Here is an 18,487-nt window from a genome sequence, read left to right on the forward strand (position 1 = left end):
ATTCCTGGCAATACTGCCAATAACACAGTAGTTATGAATAGCTTGTACTATGTGGCTGATGTATTAACCAATACACTTAGTCATTCATCTGTGATCCATTCTATAGCCACCTCGTAACTGTGGGCTCTAGGCCATCATTATAATGTAAGATTTCCTGAGTTTCTTTTGATTTTTCCCTCCAAGATCAGTTATTTTGTAAATTATCCAGTCTCACAAATTGCTACAACTGATCTTCTGAATATGCATGGTATTAGGTATAGCTAAGTTCCATTGTGTTCTTAGAAGTATGATATTGAATTCTATTGATGTGAACAGTCTGTCTGTAGCCATTTGTTCTGAATAGCATTTGCCAATAGCCATGGTAGTTTAATAGATTATCTTTTACAAAACAAGTATGCTATAAAAAGCCCGTGAAAATATCTTAAGAATGACATATAGTGGGGAATAAATTAAGTTGCAGTTCTCCAGGTGTGATAGCCCAACCTCTTACATCTGTCTCAAAGCCTTGAACTTGGAGACATCAGTGTATTTTCCATATTCATAGATTTCTGGAAAGCATGTGACATAGGGCCCCACTGAGGGACGTTAACATAGGTCTGAGCATATGGAATAGGTTCTCAGGTGTGTGAATGGCTCAAAGACTTTTTAAGTAATAGTCTCCAGTATATTGTTATGGATGGAAAGGGTTCATTGGAGGTGAAGGTATAATCAGGAATGCCCCAGGGACGTGTGATAGGACCACTCTTGTTCTCCATATACATAAATAATCTGATGGATAGGGTGAGTATCAGTCTGTGACTGTTTGCTGATGATGTTGTAGTATATGGGAAAATGTTGTCTTTCTGGTAGTGTAGGAGGATACAGGATGACTTGGATAGAATTTCTATTTGGTCTGGTGCATGGCAGCTTGCTGTAAACGTGGAAAAATATAATTTAATGAGGATTTATGGCAAAAACCTATCCTGCAATGTTCAAATGCAGAATTAGTGGTGTGCTATTTGACTCAGTGCTGGTTATATATCTAGGCACAGCATTGAAAAGTGATATAAAATGTTTCTTGATGATTGGGCCTGCAGTGAAATATATATCTTGAAAAGCTGTTGTAAGTAAGGTTCTAGTATCACTGCTTAAAACATTTATTGATTATTATGACATCTGTTTCAGAAGGTTTCCATTTTTAAGTACCTGCGTATACAAAGTGCTATAGTTACAGTGTGCTATAGTTCTACAGGAATTTTAGACTTAATTCTTTATAAGCATAAAGAATTTTGTGAGTTATTGAGGTATAACTGAAATTGCAGTCATAATTTTCACCATCAAGAATTACACAAACAACTATGTTGTATTTAATTTTTTTATATGTTTCTAAATTATGTAAGTAGCTTATGTCTACTTTGTTCTGACATACATATAATATCTGGTGTGACTGTATCTGGTAACTTCTTTTTATATTTCACGTGAAATTCTAAAATCTTGATTTCATGTCAATTTTGTGCTTTTTTATACCATCTGGCATAATATTTTGGTATAATATTGTAGATATTTCTTGTAATTTTTTTGGCAGTTTATATTTACATAGTAACAGACTGTGGTCAGAGGTGATTTTTATCTTTAGGTACCTCAAGTATTTGTATCCTATCTTTGGTTCTCAACTTATGTCAACATTGTTTTGATGTGTAAATAATATTTGGTATGACTGTTATTGCTACATTTGGGAGGAACTTGAGGTATTTAGTCACACAAAAAAAAAAAATCCTAAAGAGATTCTTAATGAACACTCCAATTTCAAACACAAACATTATTTAGATAACTTAATTGACTTAATCGATAAAGGTTTTGAGAGAAAGGTTCCTAAAGACATCATCATCTCTGGCCAAAGTCTGTTGTCACGTAAATGTAAAGCATCTGTGGCATCAGCTGTCATAAAATATGCTAAATATTTTATGATTTTACACTAAAATGTGACACCCTACGGTATGAAACCCAACAGTGTAAAATCAATGTGACACCAAAATTTCTTGAATTTCATGTGAAATGTAACAAGAACAGTCACACCAGGTATTATTTATACATCAGAACAACATCAGCATACGTTGAGAACCAAAGATGGGATAGAAGTACTTGAGGTACCTAAAGATATAATCACCTCTGACCATAGTCTGTTACTATATAAATATAAAACATTTATGGTGTGAACTGCCAGAAAAAAAATCCAGGAAATATCTACAGTATTATGCCACATGGTATAAAACAGCACAAAATTGATGTGAAATCAAGATTTTAGAATTTCACGTGAAATATAACAAGAAGATTTACCAGATACAGTCACAACAGATGTTTTATGTTCGTCAGGACAATGTAGACATAAGCCTCCCTCTTACTTACATAAATTAGAAATATATAAAAAAATTAATTATGACTTAGTTGTTTGTGTAATTCATGATAGTGAAAATTATGACTCCAATTTCAATAATACATCAATAACTTATGAAATTCTTCACTTATAAAGAATTAAGTCTAAAATTCGTGTAGAGCTATAGCATATTGTAATTCTCAAACTTTATATACACATGTACTTGACAATTGAAATCTTCCTAAACAGCTGTCGTAATAGCCAACAAATGTTTTAAGCAGTGATACTGGAACCTTAATACAATGTCCTATTGTGACATGAAACTGTATGAGCATGTGGGGTCAATTGAAGAGAAGGCAATTGATTGACTTTGGTGTATTGGGAGGATTTGTGGAAAGTTTGAATTCTCCTTAAAACTGGGATCCCCAGTTGTTGAGATTAAAGAAAGGTACTGAACCAATTCAGAGGCATGTTGCCAGATTTTTATTGATTTGTTAGATTATTGATTTATTAGAGAAATACTCCATGACCTCAATTGGGAACTCCTGGAGGGAAGAAGGCTTTCTTTTCGCGAAATACTATTGAGAAAATTTAGAAAACTGCCATATGTTGCAGACTGCAAAATGATCCTACTGCCAACAATATACATATCACATAAGGACTGATAAGATAAGGAAAATCATGGCTTGTACAGAAGAATATAGATAGTCATTCTACCCACATACCATCTGCATATGGAACAGGAAAGGTAGTGGCTAGCAGTGGTACAAGATACTCTTTGCCATGTGCCATACGGTGCCTTGCGAACTATGTATGTAGCATTATTTTGTTATTTTGATGTCCTAGTTTGGTTTAATTAGTCATGTATTACTTGTACATTTGTGTTTTGGGTTTGTTAATGTCATACACACTACAAGAATTCTTGATATTTGTCCTTGTCACTAACCAGATCTAGAAATAGGTAAGAATAATATTTACATTATATATTTTTGTTGTATGCACTGCAGGGAGAAGCTTAATATGTCTGCTACAGATACAGTTGACACCACAGCTGTAGTTGCAGCACGGAATAGTGAACGTTTGACTGTGCAGCAGCTGCAAGTTCAGTTGGACACCCTTGAAGAACAGAAGATTGAGCTTCAGGCTGAGGTAACAAATGTGTGTTGCAAGATTTTATTGAGCTAGTGTTATGGGCTTGCACCTTGAATTATTGTTTTTAGAATGCCCTTATACTTGTTACTTAATATTAAATGTTTCAAATATTGTCTTACTCATCATTGAGAGTTAATGGAAATGTGGTGTTCCCCACGATGAGTGCTGTCTTAGATAAAATTCTAGCTTCATTCTCCTGGGTATTATTCCATCACCCAACTGTTGTATGCAGTACCCTAATTCCACCCCAGTGGACCATTTAGGTGCAAGATGTACACTATACACTCATCCAAAACCCTCAACTGCAGTCCACTTGCTATAATTTCCTATCAAATGAAAAACTGAGCTGTGCGTGAAAGCAGCCAGGTATATTCCATTGTTGAATACAACTAAGCATCTATCTATCCATAGAATTGCTACTGCTAAAGTGTGGCTAAATGTGGACTGAGTTACTCATTTGCTAAACAATCTGTATATCACTGACATCAAAAGCTGCATCAGTAGCCATGGTATCTGGATTATCTCTTTCCTCCTCTCCACCCTTTCACTAGCATCAGTCTTTCTTAAATGAACAGGTGGGAATCGTCTCTCCAGCATATCCTCTGTTCTTGCCATCTGCCTGGTCTAAGTCTTCGTTACACCTCATTCTCAGCTGCCATCATCCATTCCCTTAACTTCATGCTTTTCTCTCTTGTCATATCCAGCTTGTGCTGAAACAGCACTCGCTGCACCACAGCATATATCCATTCATATTATAAAAACGTGTGTGTGTGTGTGTGTGTGTGTGTGTGTGTGTTCCACATCTCCTCCTAAACTGCTGGATTGATTTCAACCAAACTTGGTACACACATACCTTAAGGTCAGGCAGCAATCTCAGTGGCTGTAAGAACCACCCACCTGTCAAAGGGGTGGGGTGGGTGTGAAAAAGAAGTACAGCTTGGATGCATGAACTCCCAGACCTTATTCAGCCAGTATTTGAGAATGAGAGCACTTAGTGACTTACAATAAACTTTACTTGTAATTTCAAACCTTTATGAAATTTTTTATCACTGACTATCCATACAAAATGATGAAAGAAAAACACTTACTGCTTTTTCCTGCAGTAAAAGTTCCGCACGAGACATGATGTAATAATTTATTAATTCTTTACTACTAACTCTATTCATGACAAATTTTACATACAAAATTTTGGAAATTTGTGGTAAGTACTACTGAATGTACCTGCAATATTATATCATTATACACCGTGTAGTTCAGGTGTTATGACTTCATAAATAGAGAGATGGAAGAAAAACTGCCACATCATGCTTAATGTTTAAATTTATTACTTTGTTGCTACTAACTCCATTCGCAACACATATTGCAGACAGTATACAAATATTCTGCTGAATGTACCTACAGTATTATATCATTGTACGTCTCATAGTTCAGAAGATATGACATCATAGACATTAAACACAATGCCAGATGCTCCTTTGCCTTACTGGGATTGGGTCAACCTATTCTAGTATACTGAAAAATGTAAAATTTCCAATAGATTTAATTAGAATAATGAGACATTCAGAATTGAAAGGGTAGACAACAAGGGGATTTTATACCATCAAAACTATTCTCTCCAGTCCTTTTAGGATGTATACAACTATTTTCACTGGAAAAATGAAGAAGGTACATGTAATGATGGAACATAATTGAACCACCTTATTTTGATGATGACAGTGGGCTGTTTTCTACCACTGCAGAGGAACAAAAGGAATAAAAAGAGCAACTTAATAGAGCATGTCTGGAATTGGAATTGAAAATGAATTAAAATGTCACTAAAATAATACACAATCAATGGATTGAAAAGAAAATAACACAAATTGATGATGAACTCATAGAAACAGTTTTTACATTTGGGGCAGCAGAAGTCAGTGATCAGGTAGACAACAAAATAAATAAAAATAAATAAATAAATAAAATAAATTCTAGAATGAATTTTCACTCTGCAGTGGAGTGAATGCTGGTTTGAGAGTTCCTGGAAAATTAAAACTGCAGAATGTGCTGAGCTAAGGCTCAAACATGGGACCTTTTGTCTTTTGAGAGCAAGTGCTCTACCAGGTGATCTACCCAGGCACATCTCACAATCCGTCACAGCTCTACTTTCACCAGTACCTCATCTCCTATCTTCCAATTTTCTGTGAAGCATAGGAGGTAGGAGATTAGCTACTGAATGAAGTTAAGGTGGGTGGCTCATAAGTTGTACTTAGATTGCTCACTTGGTAGAGCACTTGCCCACAATAGACAAAGATCCCAGGTTCAAGTTCTTGTTGGCACACAATTTTAATCTGCCAGGAAATTTCAGAGTAAAAATTATCTGGGGGTGGGGGGTTGGTAAGCTAATAAAGTGTTTAAAATTAAGTTTCTGATATGTCGGAAAGCATAACTGTACAAGGAGTGTGTGTTTTCCAGCTCTGGCTTAACCTATACAATTAGTGTGTGTTTTCCAGTTCTGGCATAACTTTACAATCAGTTTGTGTTTTCCAGTTTTGATTTATGACAGTAAGACATGGACATTTAATGCAAACATTGTTATAAAAATTGAGGGTGGGTATTTGAGCAGTGGAAAGATGCATGTTGGAAATTACTAGATAAGAAAGAAAAACAATGAAATTTATCAGTGAAGTGACTGGAGCAAAATACATAATTATGCTTTTAGTAAAAATAACATAGTGATGGACAGGACATTTAGCCACAAAAATGGATGGCAAATGGACCAAGAGATTTAAAGTGATAAGAAAAGACTGAGACAACAATCTGATGGAAAATTTGTCAACAAGATTAGAAAACAAATAGAAGCAATGTGGATGCACACAATTGAAGATTGTAATACTTCAAAATGTCTAGAGAAGGCATTTGTCCAGTAGTTAGACATCAAATGGCCGACACTGATGATTTTTTGTAATGATAACTTAAACAAAGTAGATACAACAGATCATGTTACACATATTCTTTCTCATGCAAAACAGAAAAATAAATTACTTTCTTAATTATCCTCATAAATCTTCTATTTATCATTTCTTATTTTTCCATACTAAAATTGATTCCTTCCTCAACAAACGTGAATCTAAAATATGAACACTCATTAAAATGTCTTTTTTGTACTTGAAATGAATTCTCAAGAACACAGTTAAAAGTAGCAAATGGATACATTTATTGAATGAAAACAATTACAAGGTTTACAAATCGTAATCAGCAGAAATAAGATGTGATGTGCTGCCAAGCTTAGGACAATTCCTACCTTGTTTAATATGTGAGCTAATATTTTTGCTGTATATCATTAGTCTACCCAGTCTCAGTTTTGTGTTTAACAATTAATTTATCACTCTTTTAATTATCTTTCTCTGTACAGAATCATCGACTTACACAGAAACTATCAAAACTATGCCGAAAGTTTGGTTTTGACACACAGTCACCTCTGCCGGAAGACACCGGAGCCTTGTCCTTATCTTTACCAGAAAAGAGTGACCAGCATTCCCCAAGTAAGATTATTTTGTTGAATTGTCCTTACCACAAAAGATTTTATGATTGCGCATGTCAATTACTCTTTTAAATGTTTTATTTTTTTATGATGTGTTGCATCTTTCGTCTGACGATTATTTAAGTTTTATTATACATCATCAGTCACATTTCTATGCTTCAGCATGTGTAAAACATAATTTTAGTGAGCATCTTATGGGTGGTTACCAAATACTTGAAATGAACTGTGATATAAAAGGTAAACTCAAATAAAAAGCAACGCTGTACTCTTTTGTGAGAAGAAAGATGTGTAAATGATGCTTTATCTATATAATGATTTTCTTGTTTGAAATTATTGTGTACTTTTTTAAAAAATCAGTAGAGATACTAAATTGAGAAAATTTATAGGTTTTGTTAACAGGACTTAGACTCCACTGTCCTTGTCTTCTCAAAGCTGATGTTGATTTCCAAACAATTTCAAGCAATTCATTGTGAAACTCCAACGTTCATAATGTTTCATAATGGATGGTATGTAAACCAGAGTTCTGTAGCATAACTGTTAAGACAATGAACTGGTGATTAGAAGTAGTATGAAGAATTGGTGTCTTCACCTTGTCATTCAGCTTTATATTTTCTTCAGATTCCTTAGAAAAATGCTGGTATGGTTCTTTCTTCTTTCAACAAAGCTGTTGCTAGTTGCTTTTCCCACCATACTTCAACTAAGGAAGCACCGTCTCGGATGTCAATGTTAACGAGATATTAAGCTCTGACTTTTCTTCTGTCAAAATATTGACATAAAAATTAAAAAATTTACATGTGTGGTGCAAAGAGGCAGGCCTACTTAACCATCTGCTGAAACAGAAATGACATGAGCATGTTTACATAACTACAAATGGAATTATATGTTACTAGATAAGATGCTATCATTTCATGGTGCTATGAAGCCAAGCTATGTATGGGGTTTTAACAGTTAATTTCATCTTTATTATATAGCAAATAAGTGTCTTAGGGCCTGTTCCAGTTAGTTTATGTTACAGAAGTTTCATAGTTCCAGTTGAATTCTTCATCGAAAGTGTAAATTTTGAAAGAAGTGAAATCATGCTCAGGTGTAAATTTGTTTATGATAAACACTGGATAAACTTTATCTCAATTTTTTTTTTTTTGTGTTTCAGTTTTATTTAGAAGTTGAAGTATTGGAGCAATTAGTGTTTATCTAAAGGAGTTAATAAAAGTTTGATTTCATTTTATTTTGTATAAGATTATTTAATGCTACAAGTCACCACCAGTAGGCGTAATTTTTTTATGTGTATCAGTGAATATAAACCAAGTAAACCATTGTAAATAGTATGCCCGTAGATGAAAAGTGTGCATGCTGCTGCAGGTTAGTTAATAGCTTGGCACTCGTGTGTGGGTACTGAGAATTGTGGTTTCGCTAGTGCAACTGTTCTGGAAGAGAAGAAGGGATTCTTAGTGAGGCTCTCCTCTAAATATGTAGGCTGTGTGTAAAAGACAGGAGATTTCAGAGCAAATGGCAAAGATTTGGGCCTTTCAGATAGAGAGTAAAGACATGACAACTGACTTAGAGAAGTTCATTGATGCGTGGAGGGCAGAAGGGAAGTCGGGGAAGATGAGAGTGAAGAGGTGGAAAGGGTGTGGTTTGGATGGAGCTTCTTTCAGCTGTAGAAGAAAGTAGGTTGCAGCAGGTCATTAATAAGAATTTAAGAGATAAGTCAGAAACTGAGGTGAATAGAAAAAGAAAGGTCTTGCTGCTATGTAGCAGTCATTGTGTAGGTCAAAACAGCTGTAGGAAAAACTAGAAAATATCACAAGTCTCAAGCTTTGTTAAAACTAGAACTAGCCTTGGCCAGGTAATAGAGGATTTTGAGGCACTGACTAGAGTACACAGGATGAAGAGTTGGTAGTTGGAAAAGCAGGCAACATCCTTGCCAAGAATAGAGAATATAGTTTTGGGAATGGCTTGGATAAGATAGCTGCAGTAACCTCATACACAAATACAAGATTTGTTGAGGCCTTGCAGTAGCATGATCAAACTAAATTTTCCAAGTTTATTCATTTATGAACCTATCTTGTTCACTAGGAATTACCTCCTGAAAACAGGCAAACTGCTACAGAACGAAAATGTACACAACTATGGTACCAGAGCGAAATCAAATATACATCAAAAATATCACAGAACAACCACCTATCGGAGGAGCATAATTAACATTGGTGTAATACTACACAATAAGATACCAGAGGAAATAAAAAATGCTACTCATCCAATATTTAAAGTTAAACTAAAGGCATTTCTGATAAAGCACTGTTTCTATTCTGCCAGAGAATTTCTGAATACATAACAAAATTAATTGTAATAGCTACCTATTTTTAATTTGCCTACTATTTTGCTAACACTATGTATTATTGTAACTTATCTTTGACCTGTCCAATATCAATTGTACAATTTGTGCTGTATGATAAAACTGGACCAATAAAAAATCAAATCGAATCAAATCAAATCCAGGATGAACAAACCCATCAGGCAAGTTAACTAGGTACTGACTGATTTGCTGCTGAGTTTGGGTGGCATTCATGTAAGCTCTGTAGTAGTTGCTGCAACTTTAAGATGGAGATACACTAGACATGGTCTGATGACCTAGTGTGATTAATTGAACTTATGGTTGAAAATATAAGGGGTGGGACATCATTACCAGTGGTTAAATTCCTGTGATTACAGCTGTGAGAAGTGAGCTTTTTGTAGACTAAATACCTCATTCCGACAAACTGCTTTAAAATAAGTCCATATAAATGAAGTGTCTCACACAAAAGAAATTGTTTGAATGTGTTTTCTGTGATGCTTCAAACAGTAGAGGACTAAAATGAATGAATCTCTTATTTCTTTACAACAGAACGTAACAACTCACTGATTTTGAGCATGAGCATTTGCACCTGCTGACACTTTTGTTCATGAGGAGAGCAGTTGTGATGTGAAGGGGAGTGAGGGAAATGCACGCATATCATGTGGTCGCAACAGCATGGGACCAGCGCTAACTGTGAAATATGGGAGGCTCAGTTTTGACAGTGGTGCAATTTAATAGCAGCAATGGCAAGTTGTCATTGTGTAATTCCGTCTTCACCTCAATCCACAGCACTAGAAATGTCATCATTTAACACAAAAAGATGAGTGTGCAAAATCTTTAGTGTATTGTAAGACACTGAATACTTTCAGGAAGTTCAGTTTACAAGGGCTCTACATGTCTTACCACATTAAAGAACAAGGAAACAGAAAATGTAAAGGACCTGAGAATGTACACGAGGTCTCAAAACTTAAAATGAAGCTATCTAAATAGGGTGAAGAAAGAGAAAAATCAATTAGTGCACTGTGTGGATGAGCCACAAAATTGCATTCTGTTTATCAATGTCCTTGCTCCCTTTCATGGAAGGTGATTTGATAAAGAATACTTGGTGGTTATAAATGAACTTTGTCCATTTCAGGAAGAAAAACGTCGTGAGGTGTCATTATCAAACATGACTCACAGACTATGACAGACTGTGTTCGAAAATAGCTTTGAGGATTTTGTTGTTAAGGAAAACAGCCAATTATTAAAATGTAATTGTCTGATAGCCAACAAATTTTAATAACACTTCTTTGCATAGCTTTGTAGATTGACTTGGACAGTTCAAGGGATAAATCAATGGAACTCATTCAAGAAGCAATGCCACCCACTTACAGGCAAATCTCTGCTACTCTTTGCCCTGCCAAAAACAAAATTAAAAATGTAATTAACTCCCTGAAAACCAAAATTCCTCATGGAGTTGACAATATTGATTACTAAAATCCTATTCTTCACATATGTGCAGCATAGTCAGTCACAATGTGTGAATGAATGAATAATTACATCCATGAAGTAGCTCAGAAGATTGGCTCATACATCAGTAGAATAGTTCAAAATGGCTCTGAGCACTATGGGACTAAACTGCTGAAGTCATCAGTCAGTAGAATAGTTCCAAGAAGCAATTCTACCTATATGCAGGCAAATCACAGTTACTATGTGCTCTGCCAAAAACAAAATGAAGAATGCAATTAACTCCCTCAAAGTGAAATTACTCATGGAATTGATAATGTTGTGAGTAAATGATTAACATCCTATTCTTTGCATACGTGCAATTTTCTCAATCAGATGTGTGAATGAATGAATGATCATATGAATCACTACCAAGGCAATATTTCTAGACAGATTAAAATGTGCTATTATCAGACCCCTATACAAGGAAGGTAGTGAGACAGATATTGGTAATTACTGACCTATGCTCATTAGCTATCCTTTTCTCGAGTGTACCAGAAAAGGTTGTGTATGCCAGGATCACAACACACCTCTTTCAAAACAAGATACTAGGTCTCAGTTTGGATTTCAACACTGGTCTCTTCACAGAACATGCTATTTTTGAATTAAGGAATCTAATTATGCAGAACTTAAATGGCAGAATATTCCCAACTGGTACTTTATGTGACTTTTCAAAAGAATTTGCTTGTGAATTTACAGTAATCTCCCAGAAAAGCTCAAATATTATGGTATCTTAGATCTGGTTTTCATCTTAGCTAACTAAAAGGGTGCATAGTGTCAAATTAAGACACAATGAAACAGCATCTTCAGAATGGGGAATAATTGCTACAAGTGTACCTCAGGAGTCAATATTGGGTCTCTTCTTGTTATTATATGAAAATGTTTTGCCATAATATATCCAAGAAGAAGAAATAGTTCTCCCTGCTGATAATGTAAGTATTAATATCAAGTCTAATGGAGAAACTTCATCATTTGAAAATATAATTTTCTTGAAAGTTAATGTGTGTTTATCTGAAAATGGACTCTTGGGGAATTTGGATAAAACAAAATAAATGCAATTTTGTACTGCAAAGATTTTGTCACGGCATTAGAAATATTGCATAAGGGTGACTTAACAAATAAAACTGAATATTCCAATATGTTAAATGTTTATAGGAATCTAAACAGGATATCACATGTTATATATCTTCTTCAGCTGTGAAACTTTCGCATTTTAAATAATACCAGATTTTGGAGAAGAAAATGTTAAAAAGTTGACTTAATTTTTTTATTTTCAGTCATTAATATCTTAAGGCATCATAGTGTAGAGTAAGCCATCATCGAGGAAAAAAATACTTGTTACATAGAAGCATGTAATAAGGATAATATGTGAAACCACTCTAGAGCCTCTTGGGGACAGCTCATCAAACTGTTGGGCATACTGGTAACACCCTCACAGTAAATTTACTTCTTTATAAAGTTTCAGTCAATAGCAGTTCTAAAACAATGGTACGTTTCTTAACTGTAATAATGAAAGGAGAAATGGCTGAACTACCCTTCACTCAGCCTTAGTGGCACAGAAAGAAGTGAGATTTTCAGCTGTAATAATCTTCATTTATCTATACCGTAAAGTAACAAGTTTATCAAATACTAAAATTAATGCCAAATGCAAACTGAAATCATATGTGCTTGACAATTCCATAGAAGAGTTCATCCTCAAAACAAATGTGTCATTTGCATCTTGGAGTACAAATGATCTGGCCTTCTTTTTTAAATTTCCCCAACATATCCCTCTCTTCTCCCATAGGAGGGAACTATTAGTTCCAAAATGTAGGGTGATGCTATGCATTTTTGTATGTGCCTATTTGCAGTTCAGATGTTTTACCTTCTGAAACTACTGCCCAGCAATTGTGTCTCATAATTTTATAATGCATGACATTGTTGTCATCCTAAACCAAAAAGTAGTGCTTCTAGTATATATGAGTACCTTAGTCATGATGCTTACCACTGTTGAAGACTGGAATAAACTAGTCCTTTGCAAAACAGAATGTATGACTCACTTCCAACCAAGCCAGTAGATTTGGAGTTATCAGTGTAGGTAACTAATTGCTTTAGGATACTATTTTGGAAAACATGCCAACATTTTATTATTGAAGTGGACGTCATACTTGAAAAGAATGTCTTTTATTATCATCACTCAGAATAATTACAATTGATTTGGTATTATTAAAACTATTTAGTTGAGATAGCATGGGATCATGCTGGATATTCCTTGCATACCTTGAGTATCCTTGTACTAAGGGGATAATAATCATATTCTGCATCTATTTATATAGACATACTCCACAAGCCACAATATGGAGCATCATGGTGTGTCCCTTGTATCATTGCTAGCTATGTCCTTTCCCATTCCTCTTGCAAATGTAGTGAGAGAAAAATGACTGCCTATAGTCTTCTGTATGTGCCCTGCTATCTCTTATCTTGTCTTTGCAATCCTTACGCAGGATACGTGCTAGTGGCGGTAGGATCATTGTGCACTGTATTGCAGAAGCCGGCTCTGTCAACATTCTCCATAGTGTTTTGTGAAAAGAATTCCTATTTATGTTCATGGAGCATTTCCATAATATTCACATGTTGATTGAATCTTCCGATAACAAATCTAGCTGAAAACTTGTAAATTACTTCAATAATTTATTTTAAACCTTTGAGCAATAGTGTTTTCTGCCTGAAACCACCATTTTATTTATTTTCTTTTGAAGTATCAGTGCCTTCAGAGTGAAACCACCAATGCTATTGCAAGACAGGGACACATGGAGACACACTGAGGTACTTCTTTGAATGTTGTGCATTGTAGCATTTACTTATAATGTTCAAAGCAACATTTGGCTTCAAGATGTGCTATGTGATTGTAGGAGATTGCAACACAGTTCTTTTTATAGTGGCTGTATTGAGATCATTGACAGTGAAGTAAGTATGACTTTTTAAGCGGTTTGAAATAAAGCCAGTGGGGCAACTTCTAGTTTTCATACAAAACTTATTATAGTTTAGACCCATTTCTGCCTGTTATTTAGGACTATAATTTCTTCTAGACATTATGAGTTCATGGAAATTTTTAGATGTGAGATTGCATCTAAGAAAACTGAGAATTTGCATTCAAATATATCGTATGAAATGAGAGGTGGTTGAAAACTGTGCTCTCTAGAGATTCAATCATGAAACTACCGCCTTATAGCAATTAAACATTTACTTTTTCCCAGTATCTTCTTGTATTTGTTAGTTACTATGATAATTAAGGTTATTTCTGTGAAAAGTTTAAATTAGATTCTAAAGTGAAACTGCCTCCGTAAAACATTTGAGTGTTTACTTTTGACCAGTGTCCACTTATATATATTGCTTATTATGCTAATTAATGTTAATTTTGTGAAAAAATAAAATTGTATATTTTTTCACATTGTTTTGACTTTGGGTTAATCTGACCTGGTGAGAATCACAAACAAGGAGTAGTACTTGAGAATGGTTCATGCAAGTATTCTGTATGTGGTCTCTGTTATAGATGAGGCACACTTGTCTCAAATTCTCTCAAGAAATCAAAGTCAACCAACTGCCTTCCCTACAACAGACCTTACATGCTTGTTTCTTTTCATACTCTTAGATAGTTAATTGATGTGACAGTGTCAAGCAGTACACCACTAATACTGTATTTGAACATTCCAGTATTGTTTTTTCTTCTCATCTGCACACCACTAATACTGTATTTGAACATTCCAGTATTGTTTTTTCTTCTCATCTGCATTAACATTTAGAACAAGACGCCATTTATCATACCAAATATAAATTCTATCCAGCTTATCCTGAATCCTCCTACGTTCACTCCGAGACAATACTTTTCTGTACACATTAGTGTCATCAGTACTGAAACCTAGCAACAGTAACTAACTTCACTAAAACTTCCAGGCTGATAGGCCATGGTCGATGTATGCAACTCTCCCCTGATGTTTCATCTCTGACTTTGGGAGACACTCTTGAGGTAAAGCACTGCACCTTGGAGGATGTCTCCTGCAGTCAGAGACGAAACATCAGGGGAGAGTTTTATACATCGACCACAGCCTATCAGCCTGGAAGTTTTAAGTGAAGACAATACTGGCCGTGAAAGCCTACGTTGTATGAGCAGTAATTGAGTTGGTCAATCAGTGCACTACTGTTACTTTGTAGGGTTTCAGATTGAATTTGTGCATGAATCTGTAAGTGGATATTACTGACACAACAGTCTGAAGTGCTAAATGTAGCAATGATTTTCTTGGGCACTTTTCCAAGGTTACAAGAGTTTATTATTGGTTTATAGATCTTTTCTTACCAAGCATGGATCTATTCTCTTGATATTTCCGTACTAATCTCTGAGACCTCAAATCATTTAGATTGTATATCCTTGGAAATTTTCATGTGGAAGTAAGATGACAATTCACATATGACTCTGTTGTTGTATAGTTCAAAACAAGAAACACTTATTGTTGTTGTACAGTTCAACACAAGAAACACTTATCAACCTTTGTCAATACTATTCTGGAAATGATTGTCATGCAAGGGTTTCTTCAACCTGAGGAAAGAGGAAGGAGTCACTGGATGCCATGTCAGGCTCAAGTAGAAGCAGCCTGTGCCCTGTGCAAAATGAGATGGTGTATTGTCGTGCAGTAAAAATACAGTTTCCTGTAATATTTCATCTTGACATTCACCCGTAACCTCATCAGCATATTTCAGTAGTATGCTATTGTGATGGTTTGTCCATTGCACCACAGCAGTCCCAAAAAACATCAGCATATTTTTCAAGATATAATATATTGAATGCATAAAAATTCTACTCACCAAGTGGAGGCAGGAGAATACACTAAAATACATTGAAATATGCAAGTTTTCAAAGACAGTGGTACCTTCTTCTGGCAGAGAAGTTCGAGGGAAAGGAAGAGTGATGAAGGAAAAGACCTCAAAAAATTTAGGAAATGGGAGAGTTACAGAAAAGTCACTCAGAACCCTGGGTCAGGGGAGACATACCAAATTTGTTGAGCAGGAAAGACTGATCGTTGGTGCCTGTTAGCTCTCTTTACTTCTCATTCCATCTGGTAAGTCTCCTCTGACCCAAGGTTCTTGGTGACTGTCTTATAACTCTCTGATTTTCTAAACCTCACTAGTCCTTTTTCTTCATGCCTCTTCCTTTCAACTCGATGCTTTTGCAAGAAGCATGTATATGCACAAGTTTCCTTCACAAATGGTACTTACGTATTTCCATAGCTTGTTACTGCTTGGTGAGTAGATTTTTAATGTGTGGAACCCTTGTTTTACATTTTCATGCAGTCCAGACATAAAAAACTCAAAATTGAGGAAAATACAGAATCAAGGTAAATAGTGAAACCCATAAGGCATGAGCCAAAACATAAGTAATTGTCATGTGTGATTAAAACTTGTAAGGAAATTAAATGTACAACACAATGTTTATTCAATAATTTGCGTAATGAGTTTCATCAGTTCTTAAAGAAATTGCTGATGTGTAATGGCAAATAAAAACCTATAAAAAAATTCAAGTTGATATTTGGGTATAAGATATTCATGCTATTTTCCAACATACTGCGAACACATCTTTTTGAGAGATCTTTCCTTTGTGCACAGCCAGAAAAAAAGAGCAAAATTGATGGACATGGTGAATTAAACCAAAACTGTAAAGTGTGGTGAAAGACATTGGAGGGTGTGTGTTTTCCTTCTGTAGCCAATGGCAGTGCAGCGTACTGTGGTGACTCAACTGCAGTGATCTCTAGTAATGCTTGTAAACCTTTCCTCATTCATTGTGCTGAGTAGTCAAAGTGGAGCATTCTACAGTATTGCCAGTGCATGCTGTTTGCAGTTCAAAGTCTTCAGCCTGTAGTGTAAATGAAGCAGGCTTCACGAAAGCACAAATATACACACAAGTTTTTCTTCACTAGTGGTACTTATTTGTACCAATGAATATGAAAGAAAGTTAAGACTGCTGTGATTTCAATGCTTCTCTGTCCCAGCAATCTGTTAAATTTATAATAATCCCTCTGTAACCACAACATATTAAACACCATTGAGGACTACAACAAAGATGAACAAGTCCCTGTACAACTGTTGACTGAACATGTCCTGTTAATTGTGGTGCTGCACGTAGCAAACGGAGTAGCCTAAGTTGGATGCAGTCGATAGAGGCACAATACGTTCTGGATTCTTTCGACAGGCTCCGAATGGAACTTCTGTAACTAAAATTAATGTACAGGTAGTGAAGGGTGTATGAGGTATAACTATATAAATTGAACCTAAGTGGAAGCCACAGCCAGTCCATTTGCTATATACTGATCAAATCAGCCGTACTTTGGAGCAAGCTGTCAAGTAAGCTGTTTATCACTCTATATGCTAGAAGCAACGGCGGTAGCATGACATCACCATGCTATATACAGAATTTGCTACAGGTGGAAAACAAACATCCAAGATGTTGCAACATCTGAGATGATGTAATCCGGCAGTTTTCATTGTTTTTTACAGTTTCAGTTTATTTAACCAGTACGGTACAATTTTTTTCCAGGGTGAGATCAAAATGAAAGAACTCTCAAAACAATGTGTTTTAAGGTATAGTTTGTGGCAGCAGGGTGTTGGGAAATGGCTCAATTACCTCGTACATCATTAGAGAAAGTGATAGTCCTTCCAGTTACGCACCGTATGGTATTAATAGTGCCAAAACCCATTTTTTCCCCTAATACATCCATTATATGCTGTAAAATTTTGAAATTTATTTCTTGTTTGTTTATGGTTTTGCGATTTGATTATGTCAGTTGACATTATGAGTGTTGGTGAAATTGCTACCTAGGAAGAGAAGAATGAAATTCTTGCACCAACTTTGATTTATAGCTTCTTTGCCTGTTTATACTTTATAATCCAGTACTTTAGGAATTTTTGAGTGTTTCATAGGCTAATGTCTATACACTTAATACGTGTGTTAGTGTGGTGTGGTGGCTGCACTCGCTGTTGGATGATGTAACTAGTCACCACCCAATAAGAGCTCACTAGCCAGAAACAGGTGTTTCCTTGATTCTGACCAAACATATTCTTGGAGACTCAGCATTGAAATTTAAAAGCTTGATGATCGATCTTGTTACTGAATACATTACATCAAAAATACGTGCAAAAAGATGAGTCTGAGTTATTAGTGGCACCAGAAAAGGTGTTGCCTGGGCCCCTTCATCACATATTGGCTCAGTCCAGAATTCTTGGCATTGACTGCCTGTTTTTCCATTGCTGCCACAATTTAGCAGCAGTCGTATTGTAATAGCACGGTGAAGCTAAACATAGCAAGTTGTGTTGGCAATGGCGATTGTGGATTGTGTCAGCATTTCCTCTCTCACTTCTTCCCTCTCCGCAGTGGCCTAAAATATTCCCTTAACTCCACCATCATGACCCATGGTGCAAACCCTCTGTTTTTTGCCTTTTATAACTCATTCACTCACATCAAAAGTCAATAGTTTTAGCATTGATCTTAAGGGTTTTTCACAGGGGCTATGAATTTATGATGTAGAATCTCGAAAAACATAAAATCAGGGAATGTAAAATTGAAGTTCCACTGTATATCTAATTATATTACCGTTTCAAACATTGATTATTTTCATTG

The 18,487-nt window shown here is 35.5% G+C and overlaps 1 protein-coding gene across 1 annotated transcript in view; it reads left to right on the forward strand.

The window, feature by feature from the left end:
* Positions 1–18,487, forward strand: part of LOC124612894 (centrosomal protein of 290 kDa-like) — a 220,283-nt gene that overhangs the window by 60,871 nt on the left and 140,925 nt on the right. The window contains exons 11-12 of the mRNA XM_047141357.1: positions 3,361–3,502; positions 6,894–7,023. Of these exons, the coding sequence (XP_046997313.1) occupies positions 3,361–3,502; positions 6,894–7,023 (272 nt within the window). The remainder of the gene's footprint in view (positions 1–3,360; positions 3,503–6,893; positions 7,024–18,487) is intronic.

The sequence above is a fragment of the Schistocerca americana genome, chromosome 1, assembly GCF_021461395.2.
Source record: "Schistocerca americana isolate TAMUIC-IGC-003095 chromosome 1, iqSchAmer2.1, whole genome shotgun sequence".
Lineage (NCBI taxonomy): Eukaryota > Metazoa > Arthropoda > Insecta > Orthoptera > Acrididae > Schistocerca > Schistocerca americana.